The sequence below is a fragment of the Marmota flaviventris genome, chromosome 11 (assembly GCF_047511675.1).
Source record: "Marmota flaviventris isolate mMarFla1 chromosome 11, mMarFla1.hap1, whole genome shotgun sequence".
Taxonomy (NCBI): domain Eukaryota; kingdom Metazoa; phylum Chordata; class Mammalia; order Rodentia; family Sciuridae; genus Marmota; species Marmota flaviventris.
In genome coordinates, this window is record NC_092508.1 from 6,547,275 (window position 1) to 6,563,091 (window position 15,817).

A 15,817-nucleotide genomic window follows, 5' to 3' on the forward strand; every position below is an offset into this window, starting at 1 on the left:
GAAAACCTGGAAACCTTAACCAATGGATTGTCCTCTGCACATTACAATATAACTGATCAAAGATGACATGCAAAGAAATAGGCAAGGCTTATCAACACCAAAAAAGAAATGGAAGAAAATACTAAAGAATTATCTCTCTAAATGATTGTTAGAAGAAGTGGTTTTGTCAGCATTTTTTTTTTAATTTTCAAAAATCAGATAATGATGATATTCTACAAATGGCTCCAGGATATTTTATAAACCTTACATGACTATTCCACCATGACATGCCCCAAAGCATATAAACCAATCTCACGAATGAATATATATGTACAAACCCTAAATGAAATTCAGAATGCAAAAAAAAAAAATATTATCATCATGAAGAATTTATTTTTAAAATGCAAAAATAGTTTGATATTAGAAAGTTCACAAATGAAGTTATTATGCCTATAAATGAAAAAGGGCATTTGTCTATTTAATGTCATCACAATAGACATTTGGTGAAATTCAATGCTCAGTTTTTCAGAACTCTGTGAAACTTAGAAAAGACAGCTCCCTCTTTAACACAACAAACTTTAATGCACAACTGACTTTAACTTTAAACACAACTCACTTTAATGCAATCCTCTCTATGGTCCAGGAACTGTATCAGTCCCTCCTAGGCAATGCCATGTGTGATTGTCACAGAACTTTTCAACATTATCCATGGTATTATCTTATAAATACAGGGCAATGTAATAAATTATGAAATCTGAATTACAGTTGTAAATATTTGGATGAGACTAAAAAATGATCATAGTTTATAGATGATATAAGAGTTTATCAAGAAAAGATAGAAGAGAGGCTGTGGTTTTAGCTAAGTGGTCAAGTGTTTGCCTAGCACATGCAAGGCACTGGGTTTGATCCTCAGCACCACATTAAAAACAAATAAATAAAGTGAAGGTATTGTGTCCATCTACAACTAAAAATATTTGAAGAAAAAAAAGAAAAGAAAGAAGAAGGAACTGAAAAGCAGTTTGAAATAACCATCATGGGTAAATTGATATTATAAAAGACAAATTTATAAAATCTTTCCTATAGGTTGTAAGTTACCATTAACCAATATCTACAGGGGAAAAAGTGTCATTCACCATAGTGACAAAAATACAAAGTAGCCAGAAGTAACCATAACAAGAAATATGCAGGACCTATAGGAAAAAAATCACAAAATATAAATCCTAGAGATAATCATATGTATCATTAAGAAGAGAGAATATTACTAAAATGGTACTTTTTACAAATTGCATTTGGATTTCATGCCAGTCTAAAACTAGTCTAAAGTAGTTATGCTAATTCCTTCCCCCCCCACACCAGCTTGACACAATTATTATCTGGTTCACCCAGAAGAATACCTGAAAAGAGTACATTTGAAAATCTTAAAATGAACTATTTTGTAAAATTGTAGTGATACATTTGATATGTTACATGCAACAGGATAAACAGGAAAGAAAGAGACACAAAAGGCTTTATATATATATATATATATATTTTTTTTTTTTTTTTTTAAAGGAGTCTCCAAGGGAAAGGAATAAATTATTCAGTCAGAGGTGTTTGGGGGAAGGTAGTTACTTGAGAAAAAACACATGTGAGTCTTTATCTTATACCATTCATGTAACTAATTCCAGCGAGATTAAGAGGTTCAAGGTAAACACACACACACACACACACACACACACAGAGAGAGAGAGAGAGAACAGCTCCTAGTCACTCCGTGTGTGTTTGCAAGCCCTGTGCTAAGCAAGCACACAATATTCATTTCCATTCAGTCCACCCAGACCTAGGACACAGGTATTCTTAGCCCTGCTTTTCAGATGAGGAAACAGGGGTTCAGCAAACTGCTGGAGAACCATCTTTTAGCCGAGTCTGTTAACCCCAGGGGCCTGTCTTTACCCTCCTGTCTCCCCCAGGAAAAAACAAGTGAATTTCTGTGTGCAGAGGAATTCTCTGCATTGAAAAGGCAAAGAGAGAAATCATGAAAGAAAAAATCTACAGACTTTACAAAATTTTACCATCTCTGAATGTCAAAAAATCTGAAATAGAAAAGCAAACCATAGTGAAAATATTTGCAACAAAGGTGATACAAACAACTCATGTAAGCAGCTAATGGAAAGTGCACAACTTGACTAGAAACAAAAATGGCAAAGAGAAATTAGGCAAAGAGGAATGGCAAAGAGAAATTAGGAAAGAGAAATGGCAAAGAGGAATTAGGAAGTTCAGTAACCTATCAAGTGAGAGTCAACATGAACACCAACTACCTGTCATCCCACAGCTTAGCAATATTTTTCAAAGTGAAAATATGCAGAACACAGACGTTGGAATGAGGTGGGCACTCTTGTATTGTTTGCTGGAGCATAAATTGGAACACATCTCTAGAAAGCAATTTGTCAAGAGGCAGTGACACACCCTTGTAGACCCAGGCTGAGGCAGGAGGATTGCAAGTTTGAGATCAGCCAGGGAAACTTAGTAAGTCCCTGTCTTAAAATAAAAATTTAAAAGGTCGGGGGTGTCGCTCAGTGGTGGAGCACCCCTGGGTTTGAACCCTAGTACAAGACTCACGCGGGTGTATTTGCACACACACATGTCTTAAAATGCTTCTGTCCTTTGACACAGTATTTCCAACCCTGGGAATCTATAACCAGAAATGTATATAGCATTTTTGCACAAAGACCTTCACCGTTGTCATATTTATAACAGTGAGACATTGAGGATAACTTCAATGTCTGACAACAGAAGAATCATTTCGTAAAGTATGCCACATTGTGTAACAGAACTCTATACAGCCATCAAATGTGATAGTTAGAAAGAAATCCTAACTCAGCAGGAAAATGCTGATGCTGCCAGAAACCTCAGCCTCCAATGACATGTCTAAATATTGCATGTGCATAACATGTGTATGTAAAATGGAGATAATACACATATATGAGGAGAGGGACAGAATGAGAAGACACGCTAACAAATTAACAAGGTTCATGTTAGTTGCTTGGTGATGGGGTGATGATTTTTCTGCTTTAAATTTGCCCAAAAGAAGGCTGCACTGTTTATCAGAGATCCATCTATTCCTACTTGGCCACTGACGGCAGCAGGGCCCAGGCAGAAGAGGCTCTTCTCTGCAGAGCACGCTCCTAGCTGGCTGGCCCAACTGGTCTTTTGGGTGTATACAGTTGGTCTTTGCACCCAAATGGATGGAGTCCCTGGTACTGGGTAATATGATGTTTTTTTTTAAATTAGTGGAGACCCAGCATGTATCAAGCACAGGAGACACTCAAGATGGCAGGCTGGACTCAGAGCACAGAGAATCTGGCCCATGCCTGTCACAAGCTCCGCCACCTCCCCACCTGCTAAACCCTCTTTTCCCAAGGGGCACAGCTCTGCTGCTGCTGTTCTGTGAGAGTGGAACTCTCAGGGAACATTCTGTGCTCTGTCTAGCTTCTTCAGGGCTGTAGGAGTTCAGCACCCCAGCACTTCCTCCTCAACTGGGAACCCCATGGTGTTAAGATGACCCGACTTTCTCCTTGATTTTGCCTTTGTTCCCCTGGTCCACTGGGTGCTCTTTCTCAGGCCCCTGCCCAGAGTCCTCCCTCCCTCAGGCTCCCAGGCACTCCACCCTGGCCCAGCAGCTAGGGCATGCGTCATTCAAGTCCTCTTCCTGCCTCAATCTCTTTGAGCGCTTCCTCTGAGGAGGCCCCACATGACAGCTCAGAGTCTCCCGGAGGCCTCCAGGAAGTCCCAGAAGTGACGCTTGGCCACTTCTCCTCTCTCCTGCTGTGGAACGTTCTTCACAAATGGATCCTCTACTTCTCTGATTCTGAGATGACATTCCTCAATTTTTATTTCATAAAAAATAATGCCCAACAGTATTTTTATAGATGCAAAGTATTCAGTGGGTGCCTGCCATGTGCCCAGCCGTGGTGTTGCCCACATCATCCCATCCTGTCCTCTCGATAGCCTAACAAAATGACAGCAGAAAGACAAATACCTCCATTTCTCAAGGTGCAAAGAATATGAATCAACATTTCTCCAAATAAGATACACATGGCCAATACACACAAAAAGATGCTCAACATCATTAATTACGGAAATGCAAATTAAAACCACAATAACTTGCCACCTCATGCCCACTACGATGGCAATAACCAAAAGGAGAGATAAAAACAAGTGCTGGGGAGGATGTGGAGAAACAGCCTCACCCGTGGCTGGTGAGAATGTCAAGTGGAGCAGTTGTGGAAAACAGTCCAGCAGCGCCTCAAAACGTCAAACCCCAAACCACCACCGGACCCAGCGACTCCACTCCTGGGCACTGGCCCAAGGCTGATGCAAATGCACATCCACACAGAAAACTGTCCATGAATGTTCATAGCAGCATGATTCACCGTAGCCCAAAAGTGCGAACAAACCAGACATCTCTAGACTGATGAATGGAGAAATAAAACATGGTACATCCGCACCATGGATTGTTAGCCACAGGACTGATTTGTGCTACAAGAGGAACTTCAAAGCATTACGCCAAGTGAGCAGGTCCAGAGACCAAAGGCCACACATTATATAATTCAATATGTATAAAGTGCCCAGAATAGGCAAATCTGTACAGGCAGAAAGTAGATTAGCTGTTTCCAGGGGTTGAGGGAGGGGGAGGGGAATGACTGCTAATGGGCGCAGGGATTCTTTTTGAGTAGTAAGAATGTTCTGAAGTTGGATGATTGTGTTGGTGGCACAACATTGTGATTGTACTAAAAAGCACTGCATTGCATGCTAGTGTGGGAAGGGTCGTTTTCCGGTATGTGAATTATATCTTCATTTAAGAATCTAACCCAATGAGTTCACTGTGAGGATACTAGCTTGTCAGGAAGCTCAGAGTTGTGCAAATACTGCTGGGTGCGATGGCTCATGCCTGTAATCCCAGCAACAAGTGAACCTGAGGCATGGGGATTGCAAGTTCAAAGCCAGTCTCAGCAATTTAGTGAGGCCCTAAGCAACTTAATGAGACCATGTCCCCAAATAAAATATAAAAAAGAATCTGGGGATATGACTCAGTGGTTGAGAGACCCCTGGGTTTAATTCCCAGTACAAAAAAGGGGGGGGGGAAGAATTATGGAAATACTGTCTCATCAGATTTAGGCAACTCCAGAGCCTTTGCTCCTCAGGACTGCATGGCTTGGCATGAACTAGAAGGAATACAGAGCTCCTGTCACTGTGTCTCGGGGACAGGAAGGTCTGGCTAGGAGGACCACCTTTCATTATGATGCAGGGCTTCATGCCCCAGGGAAATGGAATCATTCAAGCAAAATGAACTATTGGTGTCTGTGCACAGGTGATTTAACCCACCAGGCAGGCAAATGTGTAAAACACGCCAGCGCCTACTCCCACCTAGAAGAATTGCTCTGGGGTGCTGCTGGGCATGGGCACAGAGCACCTGGAGCCACTCGATCGTAACAGGGTTGTTCTGAGTCACTTCACAGGGATGATACAATTGAGTGGAGTACATAGGCCTTCATTGGCATATAGCTCCCTCCTGGTTAGGCACGCAGAAATAAAACTCAGAAGAGCCATTTGCAGACAAAGCCTTTTGGCCTTTTTTCTTATGTAAACAGGTTTCAGGAGCCCCAGGGTCTCTAGCCCTGGTTCCTTCTGTGCCAGCCTTTCTTCCCACTTGCTGCACATACCCCACGCGGAACTGCGCCTTGTTGCATTTTCACAAAAGTAATTAGTGAGCATGTCAATTTTATGAAAGGCTTGGAGGAGACTGGAGGAAGGGAGATAGCTGCACACCCACTCACACCACAGGTCATGGCTCAGCACCTCTGCTGGACACTTCTGTCCCCTCAAGTCCCCACTCTATGGTTCTCCAGGCCTTCTCTCTCCCCTCGCCCCACCCGTCTCTCCACCTGCCAGGCTCCTCTGTCTTTCTCCCCAGAACAGCGGGATGCAAGTCCTGGCCCTGACATTTATGAGTCCTGTCAACCCACCTCGTCCCAGGACCTCTCGGTGCAGCGGTTTCCCATCTCTTGGGTGGGCATTGCACTACTTCCTCTGAAGGTCCTGAGGGTGTTAAATGAGCTAGTGCACATGAAGAGCCTGCAACGGTCCCTGGCACAAGGTAAGCCCCACCAGTCTTCTGTGGCACACAGAGCGGGCCTCGCCACGCGTTAGCAGGGCAGGTTTGGGGTCTGCTGGCTCCAGGGCCTTTCCACACTATTCCAAACAAGGAGAACGCTTCCCCAAATAGCATTCTGGTGATGAATGTCCTTCTGAGCTTTTTTGTCTTTCCTGCTGTGCTGACAAAGCCACCAAGTCCAAGGCTATCTGGTAGTTTGTCCCCAGGAGGAAGCTCACCCTGTTGTCATGCCTGAGTGGCCTGTGGAAGGCCATGTGCTGAGGGAAACCCCAGGGCTTCCCTGCCTCAGCTGGCTGGAGCAGGCGCTGGATTCAGAGCCAAAGCCAGCCACGTGGCTTTCCTTCCCCGTGAGGGAGGACGACTCTTTCCTGAGTGGTTCTTCGTACGGCCAAATGGGCAGCTCCAAATGGACAGTAGCCAACTGACCTGGTTGAACGTGGGCTTACTCTGGGCCCTGGTTGCTTTTTCAGGGAGGAGAGATTGCACTGTGACAATACTGGGCCACTGTTCCAGCTCCATCTGAGCAGCCTGGGCAAGAGGAGGTCACCCTGCTGCCCATGGGCCCTGCACTGGTGGAGCCCCATCCCTGAATGTGCTTGATAGGTGTGCTGGCCCCGACATTATAAAGAAGGTCACAAAAGGGATGGCCTCTTAAAGTCCTCCATCCACGATAGGCCATGGCCCCTCCTCTCCAGGGCTCCCAGACTCCCTGGAGTAGGGCTGACCGTGGGTGGGACCAGTGAGGGTAACACAGGCCCCACCAGAAGAACCTGCCACCCCTCACGCTCCAAGCCCCTTTCACAAGGCTGCAGGGTTGGACCTCTGCCAGGTCTCCCTGTGCCAGTCCTCTGGGACCCAAGGAGCAACGCAGGCTCCCACTAAAGCAGGACTTTCTGAGCAGCAGAGGGGAGGCCAAAGTTTTTCCTCCTGGGTAGGTGACAGGGCTGACCCCTTTAAGGAAATAAAGGGCACCAGGTGAATGTGCGCTCCTAAGCCACAGGCGTAGCACTGAACTGCCATCTTGCCTTTCGGTGTCTCCCCGCATCCCTAAGTTCCATCTTGGTCAAATCCCACCCTCTCTCCTAAGCATGGAGGCTCTTCCGGCAAGGCTGCCCTCCGGGCCTGGAGCCCAAACGCACCGAACCGAGCAGGCGGAGGTCCTAAGCTGCCCTCTCACTCACCAGAGGGGCCAGGGAGAAGCTTGCTGGGGCCCAGGCAGGAGGAGGCCTGGGTGCCCTGGTGGTGGGACATGTGGTCCTTCTCGACATAGACATTTCCAGAGCAAAAAAGTGAGTATCTGTGGCTCTCTTCTACAGTTTTGGCTCACTTTAAAAAATTTAAATCTCAATACAGTGTCCCAATAAGTTGTGAGGGTGGCCTCGAACATGGGATCCTCCTGCCTCCATCTCCTGAGTCACTGGGATTACAGGCGTGTGCCACTGTGCTTGGCTGTGGTTCACTTTGCAAGTAGGGTTGTTAGAGGGCCCTGACCATGACCTGGGTCCCCACAGCCTGGCTGGAAGCCAGGACGACAGCTGGGTGCACAGACCATTACTTCTGCAACCAAGGAAAGCCCAGCTGCCCTGTACCCCATCTCTGCCCTGTGGCTCCTGCCTGGGCCTCAGTGGAGGTCCCTGTCATTGGTTAGGGACCAGGATAGTGAGGGGCCAGGCTTCCACCAGTCCCCAGGGATCAGGGAAAAGTAAGGATGTAGTTTGTTTTTCAGGAAGTTAAGTCTCTGCTTTAAAAGGACTGGCTTAAAATTAAAAAAAAAAAAAGAAAAAAAATTAAAAGAGTATGTCCTTCCTGCCTTTTTGATGTTTAAAGTTGCTTCATGTCATACACTGAGGTGGTGGAAGATGACAGTTGTCATTTACTTATTTATTTAGTTTTGGTTTTCAAGTCTATTTATTTATTTTTTATTTTTGGCACTAGGGATTGAACTCAGGGTTGCTTAACCACGGAGCCACATCCCCAGCACCTCCTCCTTTTTCCTCCACAATTTTTAATGGGTGGCATTATAGTTGTACATATTTGATGGAATTTGTTGTTACAGATTCATACATGCACCAATATAGCAATATAATTTGACAATATCACTCCCAGCCCCCCCCCCCCTTTTATGTTTTATTTTGAGACAGAGTCTTGTTAAGTCCTTAGTGCCTTGATGAGTTGCTGAGGTGATCCTCCTGTCTCAGCCTCCCAAACCACAGGGATTACAGGCATGTGCCACTGTGCCTGACTTTCAAGTTTCCTTAATTGGCAAAATCAAGGGTGAGAGTCCTACAGGGTTTCTCAGGGTTGGAAGGCTTGCTGGCCTATGTCTACCCACAGCCCACAGTGGCTTCCCTGACAGAGCAGAGCAGAGAGGGGAGCCCTGAGCTTGGGATGAGGGCCAGGGAGACTGAGGAGCTGTCCAGGCTGGGGTTAGTAGGTGGTGGCATCGTTAGGTGGCACCATGGGCACCTCCTTAAGGTGCCTCTGCTCAGGGCCTTGACTCTGAGGGAGGAGAAGCAGGGGTAGCACCACAGGACCTAGGCCTGGATCCTCGCTGCCAGCATGGCCAACCTCTGGCTCAACCTCTCTGAGCAGTCTGTCCCCTTCGAGTCAGGGGCCCCCGGCCTAGAGGCTCTTGGAGGCCTCTTGGGCTCTGGGTCCACTTGCCGCCACCTAGACTTTAAGATGCTCATGGCTTAGAGTCAGAGAGACTGAGGTTCCACCCCTGCAACCTAAGCATACTCCTGGGGGGGGGGGTCACAGGACTAATGTGAAGCATAATGAGATAGCCTGTATGTTGGGGACATAGCCAACACCGAACAGTCACTTTTGGCCAAGGGTGTCACATGGGCCCGCAGAGTCAGGCCAAGCTCAGTCATTTCTAAGGCCCCTTCATTGGTGAGTCCCTATAGGGCAGTGCCATCTGGAGGTCCTGGCTGCTGTGACCTTCTGAAGTGTGGGGGTGGGGGGCGGGCAGTCAGCCTTCAGAGGGGCAGCTGCTGACTGCCGACCCAACAGGGCAGGGTGGCTGTGAGCCTGGGCTGGTCTCATGTCCAGCTGGGGGCCGGAAGGGTGGCAGCACAGTCTGGTGGTCTAGCTGCAGTCTCTGGGCGTAGATGATCTTGGGTAACTGTCACCACTCACTTAACCTGCCCGGACCTCAGTTTCCCCATCTGCAGGGCAGAGGGCCTGCACTTCAGTTGTCTTGAGGATGACACCAGCCAGTAAACGCTGAGCACAGCAGGTCCCCGCGTGAGCAGGGCTCAGAACAGGGCTGTGGTCAGTCACCCACTTCCCCCTGCCTGGAGGCAGGCAGGCTCTAGCTGCTTGAGGGGGCCTTCCTGCTGGCCCAGGGATGCTACCTGAAGTGTCTGGGTGGACACACCCTTCCTGACTGCACCCAGGCACTGCCTGCGGCCCAAGAGGGGGACGTGGTTAGACCACAGCGCTGCAGGGGCGAGGGCCTCCCTTGGACATCGGGCAAGAAGGGGTTGTTAAAAAGGAACTTTCAGCAAGTGGTTGCTCTCTTGTCAGGACAACTGGCACTTTCAGCCACAGCACAAGCCAGACGGGGGGAAGGGTGGGGGGCAGTGAGCTGTTGGGGGTGTTGACCAAATGGGTGGGGACACAGCTGAGTGCCAGGGAAGAAGAGAGGGTTCACATGAGAGGAGCGATTTGCTGGGATGAGGGTGACCTCCTCTCCTCTTGGGGACAAAACGTCACTGCTGGGTGAACTGAAACCCACCCAGGCTCTCGGCTCCCCAGACGGCAGCTCCCTTCAGACCCACTGCTTGGGTGCAGGAGGGCTTCTGAGCTGGGCATCTTGGACTCACACCTAGCTGGTGAACTGCTGCCTAACTCCCACTACCACGGAGCCCCGAGTTCTTGGCTCAAAGAACCCAGACCCCCTTCTCCTGCCTCTGGAGCCCGAGGACGTCCCCAGCACCACAGTTCATGGGCAGCTGAGTCGTGGGACCCGGCGCAGAGTGGCTCTGAGAGTTCCAGCACTGCCGACCTTGCCGCCAGACGGGCTCCCTGAACTCCAAGGCCAAGCCCAGGTGGGCCTCGGCTGGACCACCCCACAAACTGGACGGCAGCGTGCCAGACAGGCCACTCCGTCCTGCAATGGGAGAACAACCCATCCAGGGCCAGCCCCCGGCTAGCTTCGCCTTCCAAAGTCACCCCTCGGGTCTCTGTGCCCGCCGAGGACCCGGGAAGAGGGTGGCATACTCACAGCACGCAGAGTGCGAACGCCCGGGGGATGGACTCGCTGGCACGCACCAGGAAGCTCCCGTCCTTGCCCGCCCTGGAGAGCAGCTCCTCCGCCTTGGAGCGGGTGATGTTGCCATGGTTCCAGGCGGGGACCATGGCGGGTGTGGGCCTCCGGGCAGGCCGGCCTCCACCCCCAGGACTAACACACCACCGAGGGCGACTGAGGGCCCTGTGCTCAGACCTGCCACCGTCCCCTCTCAGTCGCCTCTGTTGCTGCCACCAGCTTAACTGACTAACTTCCTGTTTCAAGCACTCAGTGAGGGAAAGGAAACTGAGCGGCAGAGAACTTCCTCATTACAGAAACCGACAGAGAGAGAGAGAGGCCCCGGCGTCCACCTTCACACCCGTCCAGCCACGGTCTGCAGCCCCTCCTTCTCCCTCTCTGGCCCTTGCCTTTCCCCATCATGGGACTCAGCTTCCAGACGCACCCAGAATTAGCGACAGTCCTGCGTGGGGGAAGTAGCAGTTCCTTCAGCTCAGCGCATCCCTGGCTGCTTCTAAAGGAGTGTGGCCTAGTGGTTGTGGACGGGCCAACGCAGCAGCCATACCGAGGCCTGTGCTGCTGCCCACGTGGGATGGTCGTGCCCTGGTCAGATCCCTGAACCTCCCGGTCTACCCTTGGGCTTTTCACCTCCCTGCCCACCCTCCAACATACCCAAAGGGCAGAGTTTCTGGACTTGGACTGAGGCCTGACCCTAAAATGAGCAAAATGGAGACATAGAGTCAAACCTGGTCCCTGCCCACTGGAGACTCATAAGCATCGGGACACCTATACCTGGGTGTTGGGAGAATGTTGGCTCCCAGTGCCGAGGACTCTGAGGGCCCAGGGATAGTCCTGTGACTCTGTTGCCCTCGGTCCCTGGAGGTGACCCATTCTCCAAGGGCTATGCTGCCCTGGTGACTGCACCTGGCGTGAAGACCCACAGGGAGCCTGGGGGGCTCAGGGCATGGACTGTCCACAGGTCCAGTGCAGGCAGGGTTTCCCCTCTGGGCTTCTCATGGGGCTAGCTGGCCACTGGGCCAGGGACGATACTCCTTCTGACTCTGGCATCACAGTAGAGTCCAGGGTGGCCCATCAGATGGTGCATACTTCGCAGTGGGCATAGCCACAGGGTAGCTACCTCTGTGGGTCACCATTCAGTACCAGCAGGTTTCTGAGGGCTCTGAGGTGGACACTTTCCCTAGGGCCCAGAGCTGAGTGCCTTCAGTCCTTGGGTCAGGCTAACCAAGGGTGCAGGGGCAAATGCTGACCTATTACACAGACGGTGGCCTCACTCCTACCCCAGACCCGGGGCATAACAACAGACTCCCTCCAGGGGCCTCAGCCTGGCAGCCCCCTATATTCAAGCTGGAAGAGGCTGGTGGAGCTTCTTGTCACTCTCAGCCTCGTTTTCCTCTTCTCTGACTTGAGGGCTCAGCTCTGAAAGGAGCTCCTGAGCCAGGGCCTGCGGCGAGCTGTGCTGTGGTTGTTCCAGACTAGGAGCCCCGAGTCTCCCACCTCCAGCCCACTCACAACAGACGAGTCTGAGAGCCAGAAAAGTACTCTGGCCAGGCCCTGGGCCAGGCACAGGGACACGGCAGAAGTCAGAGCTGGCCTCACTCTGGCCTTCCCTCACCAACTTGGCCCTGTGGCCTCTGGCTCTACCGCGGCCCTGGGGAGGCCCTCTGTTCCCCTACGGCATTTCCACCCACACCTCATGCCTCTCTCCTAGGAAATTTCTGCTCATTCCAAGTGCCCCTCATGTGTCCTTGCACACGTCCCCTCACTTCCCCAATGACTCCCACAACCTCCGGGGTCCAGTAGGAGGCTCCACCTGCAGTCTTGGCCCCTTGGGCCTTGCCCGGCTCACCTCTAGAGATCCCGCCACAAGGCAGTGCCACACGTAGATGCCTTCCCTCCATGCCCAGCTTCCTGCCCTGCCCCTCACACTGTCATCCCGCTTTCTTTGCCTTTCAACTCAGCAAGCTCACCAGATGCAAGCGTGACACACATGACACACAGGTGACGTTCACACTTTCCTAATTTTTAAGGTCCATCCCTCTTCACTTCCTTTCCCACCCAATTGCCTGAGCCATCTAACATGGTCAACTTCCTCACCCCCCTGCCTTCAGCCCCCAGTTCAGACCACCCCAGCATCTAGATCAGAGTGGCCCTTAAGGTGGGCGGAGCCTGGGGAAATAGTTTTTGCAACGTTCGTGTCTATATAAAGAATCTGATGAGAAAGTGTTCTAAAATTTCTGGAACCATGAATATTTGTCAATCAAGATTTAGATGAATGGCCAGAGAGGAGCTAATCACGCCTATACTTGATATCCAACTGGTGCACATGGAGGGCCTTCTTGATGTCCCTGCTTTCTGTTCCCATTTGGATCCAGAAGTCAGCTCCTCTGGGTTTTATTGTCCAGTGCACCCCTCCTCTGGTTTCGCGCCTGGCCGGGGCTCAGGGCAGCAGCTCTGCAATCTGCAGCACTGTGTGGCTCTGCAGAGCCTGTTCACACCGAGCCCACAGAGCTCTTCTGGCCTCTGTGCTTCCCCAGCACCATGCGGGTCACGTCATTACTCATATCACCACTCCTTTTGTTGGGCCACCCACGAATACCACTTCCGGTAGTCCCCTCTCAGGTCATTCCTTTCCTTCGTCAATGACCCCAGTTCATGTCTTACCCAGAGTGGGTGAGGAAATGTAAGCCGTAGCTCATTTTCTGAATTTTATAGCATCAACATCGAGGAGCACAGACAGACTGGGCCTTAAAAGTCAGGGGAGCATGAATGTCACAATTGCCACATTCCTGTATTTCTATGATGACAGCAGCCCCATTCTCCAGAAATGTTTACCTGCACCTGGTGTGGATGGAGGTGGGAGGTGATGCTGATTGGGAGAGCCTGCAGGGGTTGTGCAGCAATGTTTCCAAAAACTACTGGAGGAGATGACTAACACCTGGACAGGGGCCTCCAGAGCAGTAGAGTGGCAGCCTGCATGCTGTTGGCAGGGGGTAGAGGGTAAAGAACCCCTGCTACCTTTCCTGCTGCCCTTGGTGCTCGGGGTTGCTCAGCAGTTCCTGGGAGCTACATCCAGCTGTAGGCCCCAGAATGATTTCATGGGTGTGAGACTCTGTGCTCCTTGGGCATCTAGTCAACCCCACATGTGGGGCAGAGGTTTGAAAGCTGCAGAGGGAGATAAGTGAGGTCAGGACACATGTGGGCCCATCGCCAGGCTAGGGCAGCCCACCCAATGGCACCACTAGCCTTGGTCGGTCCCTGGCATGGGAGGAAGGCTTGGACATTTTCTGGAAAGTCAGGTCAGTGCCTGGCATCAGGGTGGTCTGGCAGGCCCCTGGTCAGGGGCACTTGGCCAGCTCTGGAAGCTCTGGGAAGAACCGTCAGGGCTGAGTTGAAGGGGAGCCTCCTGGAAGACACCAAGCTTTCCCAGATTCTGCGTGAAGCTTCCCGCGGGCAGGTCCTGGAACAGGCTCTAGACTGCCCTTGAGCCCAGCACAGGCCAGCACCGGCTAGGAGAGGGGTACTACGGGGACACCGTCAAGCTACTTGCCCCAGGGTCCTTCTAACAGGGACAAGAAGCAGAATAGGATTCAGGGTATGAGAAGGGGTCAAGCCAGGAGAGGGACCATAAAGTTCCATCTGTAGGGACAGGACTGAGGGGAGAACAAGGAGGCAGAGGTCGCTCCACATGTGACTGGACAACATATCTAGGTGGTAAACTTCATGCTTCCCTTCTCCTCTTGTGTTCATAGAGGCCCCTGGGGTGCCCAGGGCTTCCCACTCCCCTCCAGCCTGAGCCACATTGACAGGTGTCTCCCAGTGCTCTCTGCCACCAGCAGCAAAGGGCTATGCAGGTGACTGTGTCGACTTGCCTGGCCACGGTACCCAGATGTTTGGTCAGATGTTCTTCTAGATGTCTATGAAGGTATCTTTTTCAAAGGTAAGATTAACATTCAAATCAGTAGACTTTGAATAAAGTGAATGCCTTCCTCCATATTGCAGGTTGGCCTTATCCAATCAGTTGAAAGACATAACAGAAAAAGACTGACTTCCGAAGAGGGAACTTGCTGGTTTGCCCTCAGACTCACCCGTAGTGTCCTTCCTTGCCTGGGTGTCCAGCCTGCCTGCCTTGCTGATTTGGGACTTGCCAGTCTCCACAATCACATGAACTAATTCCTTAAAATAAATTTACACTATCTAGCTGACTATCTGTTATGGTTTAGACATGAGGTGTCACCTCAAAACTCCTGTGTCTACACGGAAGGTGAAATGATTAGATTGTGAGAGCTGTAACCTAATCCATGGACTAATCCATTTGGTGGATTAATAATTTGAGTGGATTACTAGATAGTACCTATAGGCAGTGGAGCGTGGCTGGAGGAAGTGGGTCACTGGGGGAGTGCCTTGGGAATTATATATTTTGTCCTTGACACGTCCCACTCTCTCTCTGCTTCTTGCCTTCCATGAGCTGAGCAGTGACCTCCACCAGACCCTTCTGCCATGATGTTCTGCCTCACTTGGGCCCAGAGCAATGGAGACAGTCTACCATGGACTGAACCTCTGAAACATTTGAGCCCCAAATGAACTTTTCCTCCTCTAATCTGTTCTTTTCTTTTGAGTAGGGGTACCCGGGATTGAACTCAGGGGCGCTCAACCACTGAGCCACATCCCCAGTCCTATTTTGTATTTTATTTAGAGACGGGGTCTTACTGAGTTGCCTAGCGCCTCACTTTTGCTGAGGCTGGCTTTCTAATTTGTTCTCATCCGGTATTTTGTTCACAGCAGTTCAGAACTGACTAACACACTATCTGTCTAATAGATATAATAGAGATAGAGATCTAGAGCCACATCTATTGCTATATGTAGATTCAGGCATGCATTGCTGAGTATAGGGAGCTGCTCTAAGAAGTGTGTTAGGCTATTTTGCCATTGTGTGAACACCATAGGGTGGACTTACGCTGACCAGAGGGTGTAGCCTGCCACACACCTGTGCTGTATGGAACAGCCTTCAGCTCCGCGGCAGCAAGCCTGAGCAGCACCCTCTGTACTGAATACAGTAGGCAAATGCGACCCAAAGATATTTGTATATCCAAACATTCCTAAACACAGGACAGGTGTAGCTTATGTTTGATAAAAAAAAAAAAAAAAAAGAAAGAAAATTGGCACACACCTCTGCTGAGCACTTAGCATGATGGAGCTGCAGCCCTGGCAGCTGGTCAGGGCGTGAACCTGAGGCCCAGGCGTGACTGGCACCGTGGCAGACTCTAAGACCCTGTGGCATAAGCAACACTATATCTATTCAACAATTTTTCTTTCTTTAATAATAAAAGAAAATAGATGAGCTTTGGTTTATATAACTTTTTACTTTATAAACTTTAATTTTCATAAACTTTTTAATCTTCTGTAATAACACT

At 50.1% G+C, this 15,817-nt stretch overlaps 1 protein-coding gene across 1 annotated transcript in view; it reads right to left on the bottom strand.

Moving 5' to 3' along the window:
* Positions 1-10,585, bottom strand: part of Inpp5d (inositol polyphosphate-5-phosphatase D) — a 109,724-nt gene extending 99,139 nt beyond the window's left edge. The window contains exon 1 of the mRNA XM_071619534.1: positions 10,365-10,585. Within this exon, the coding sequence (XP_071475635.1) occupies positions 10,365-10,498 (134 nt within the window). The 5' untranslated portion in view covers positions 10,499-10,585. The remainder of the gene's footprint in view (positions 1-10,364) is intronic.
* Between the last annotated feature and the right edge of the window lie 5,232 nt (positions 10,586-15,817).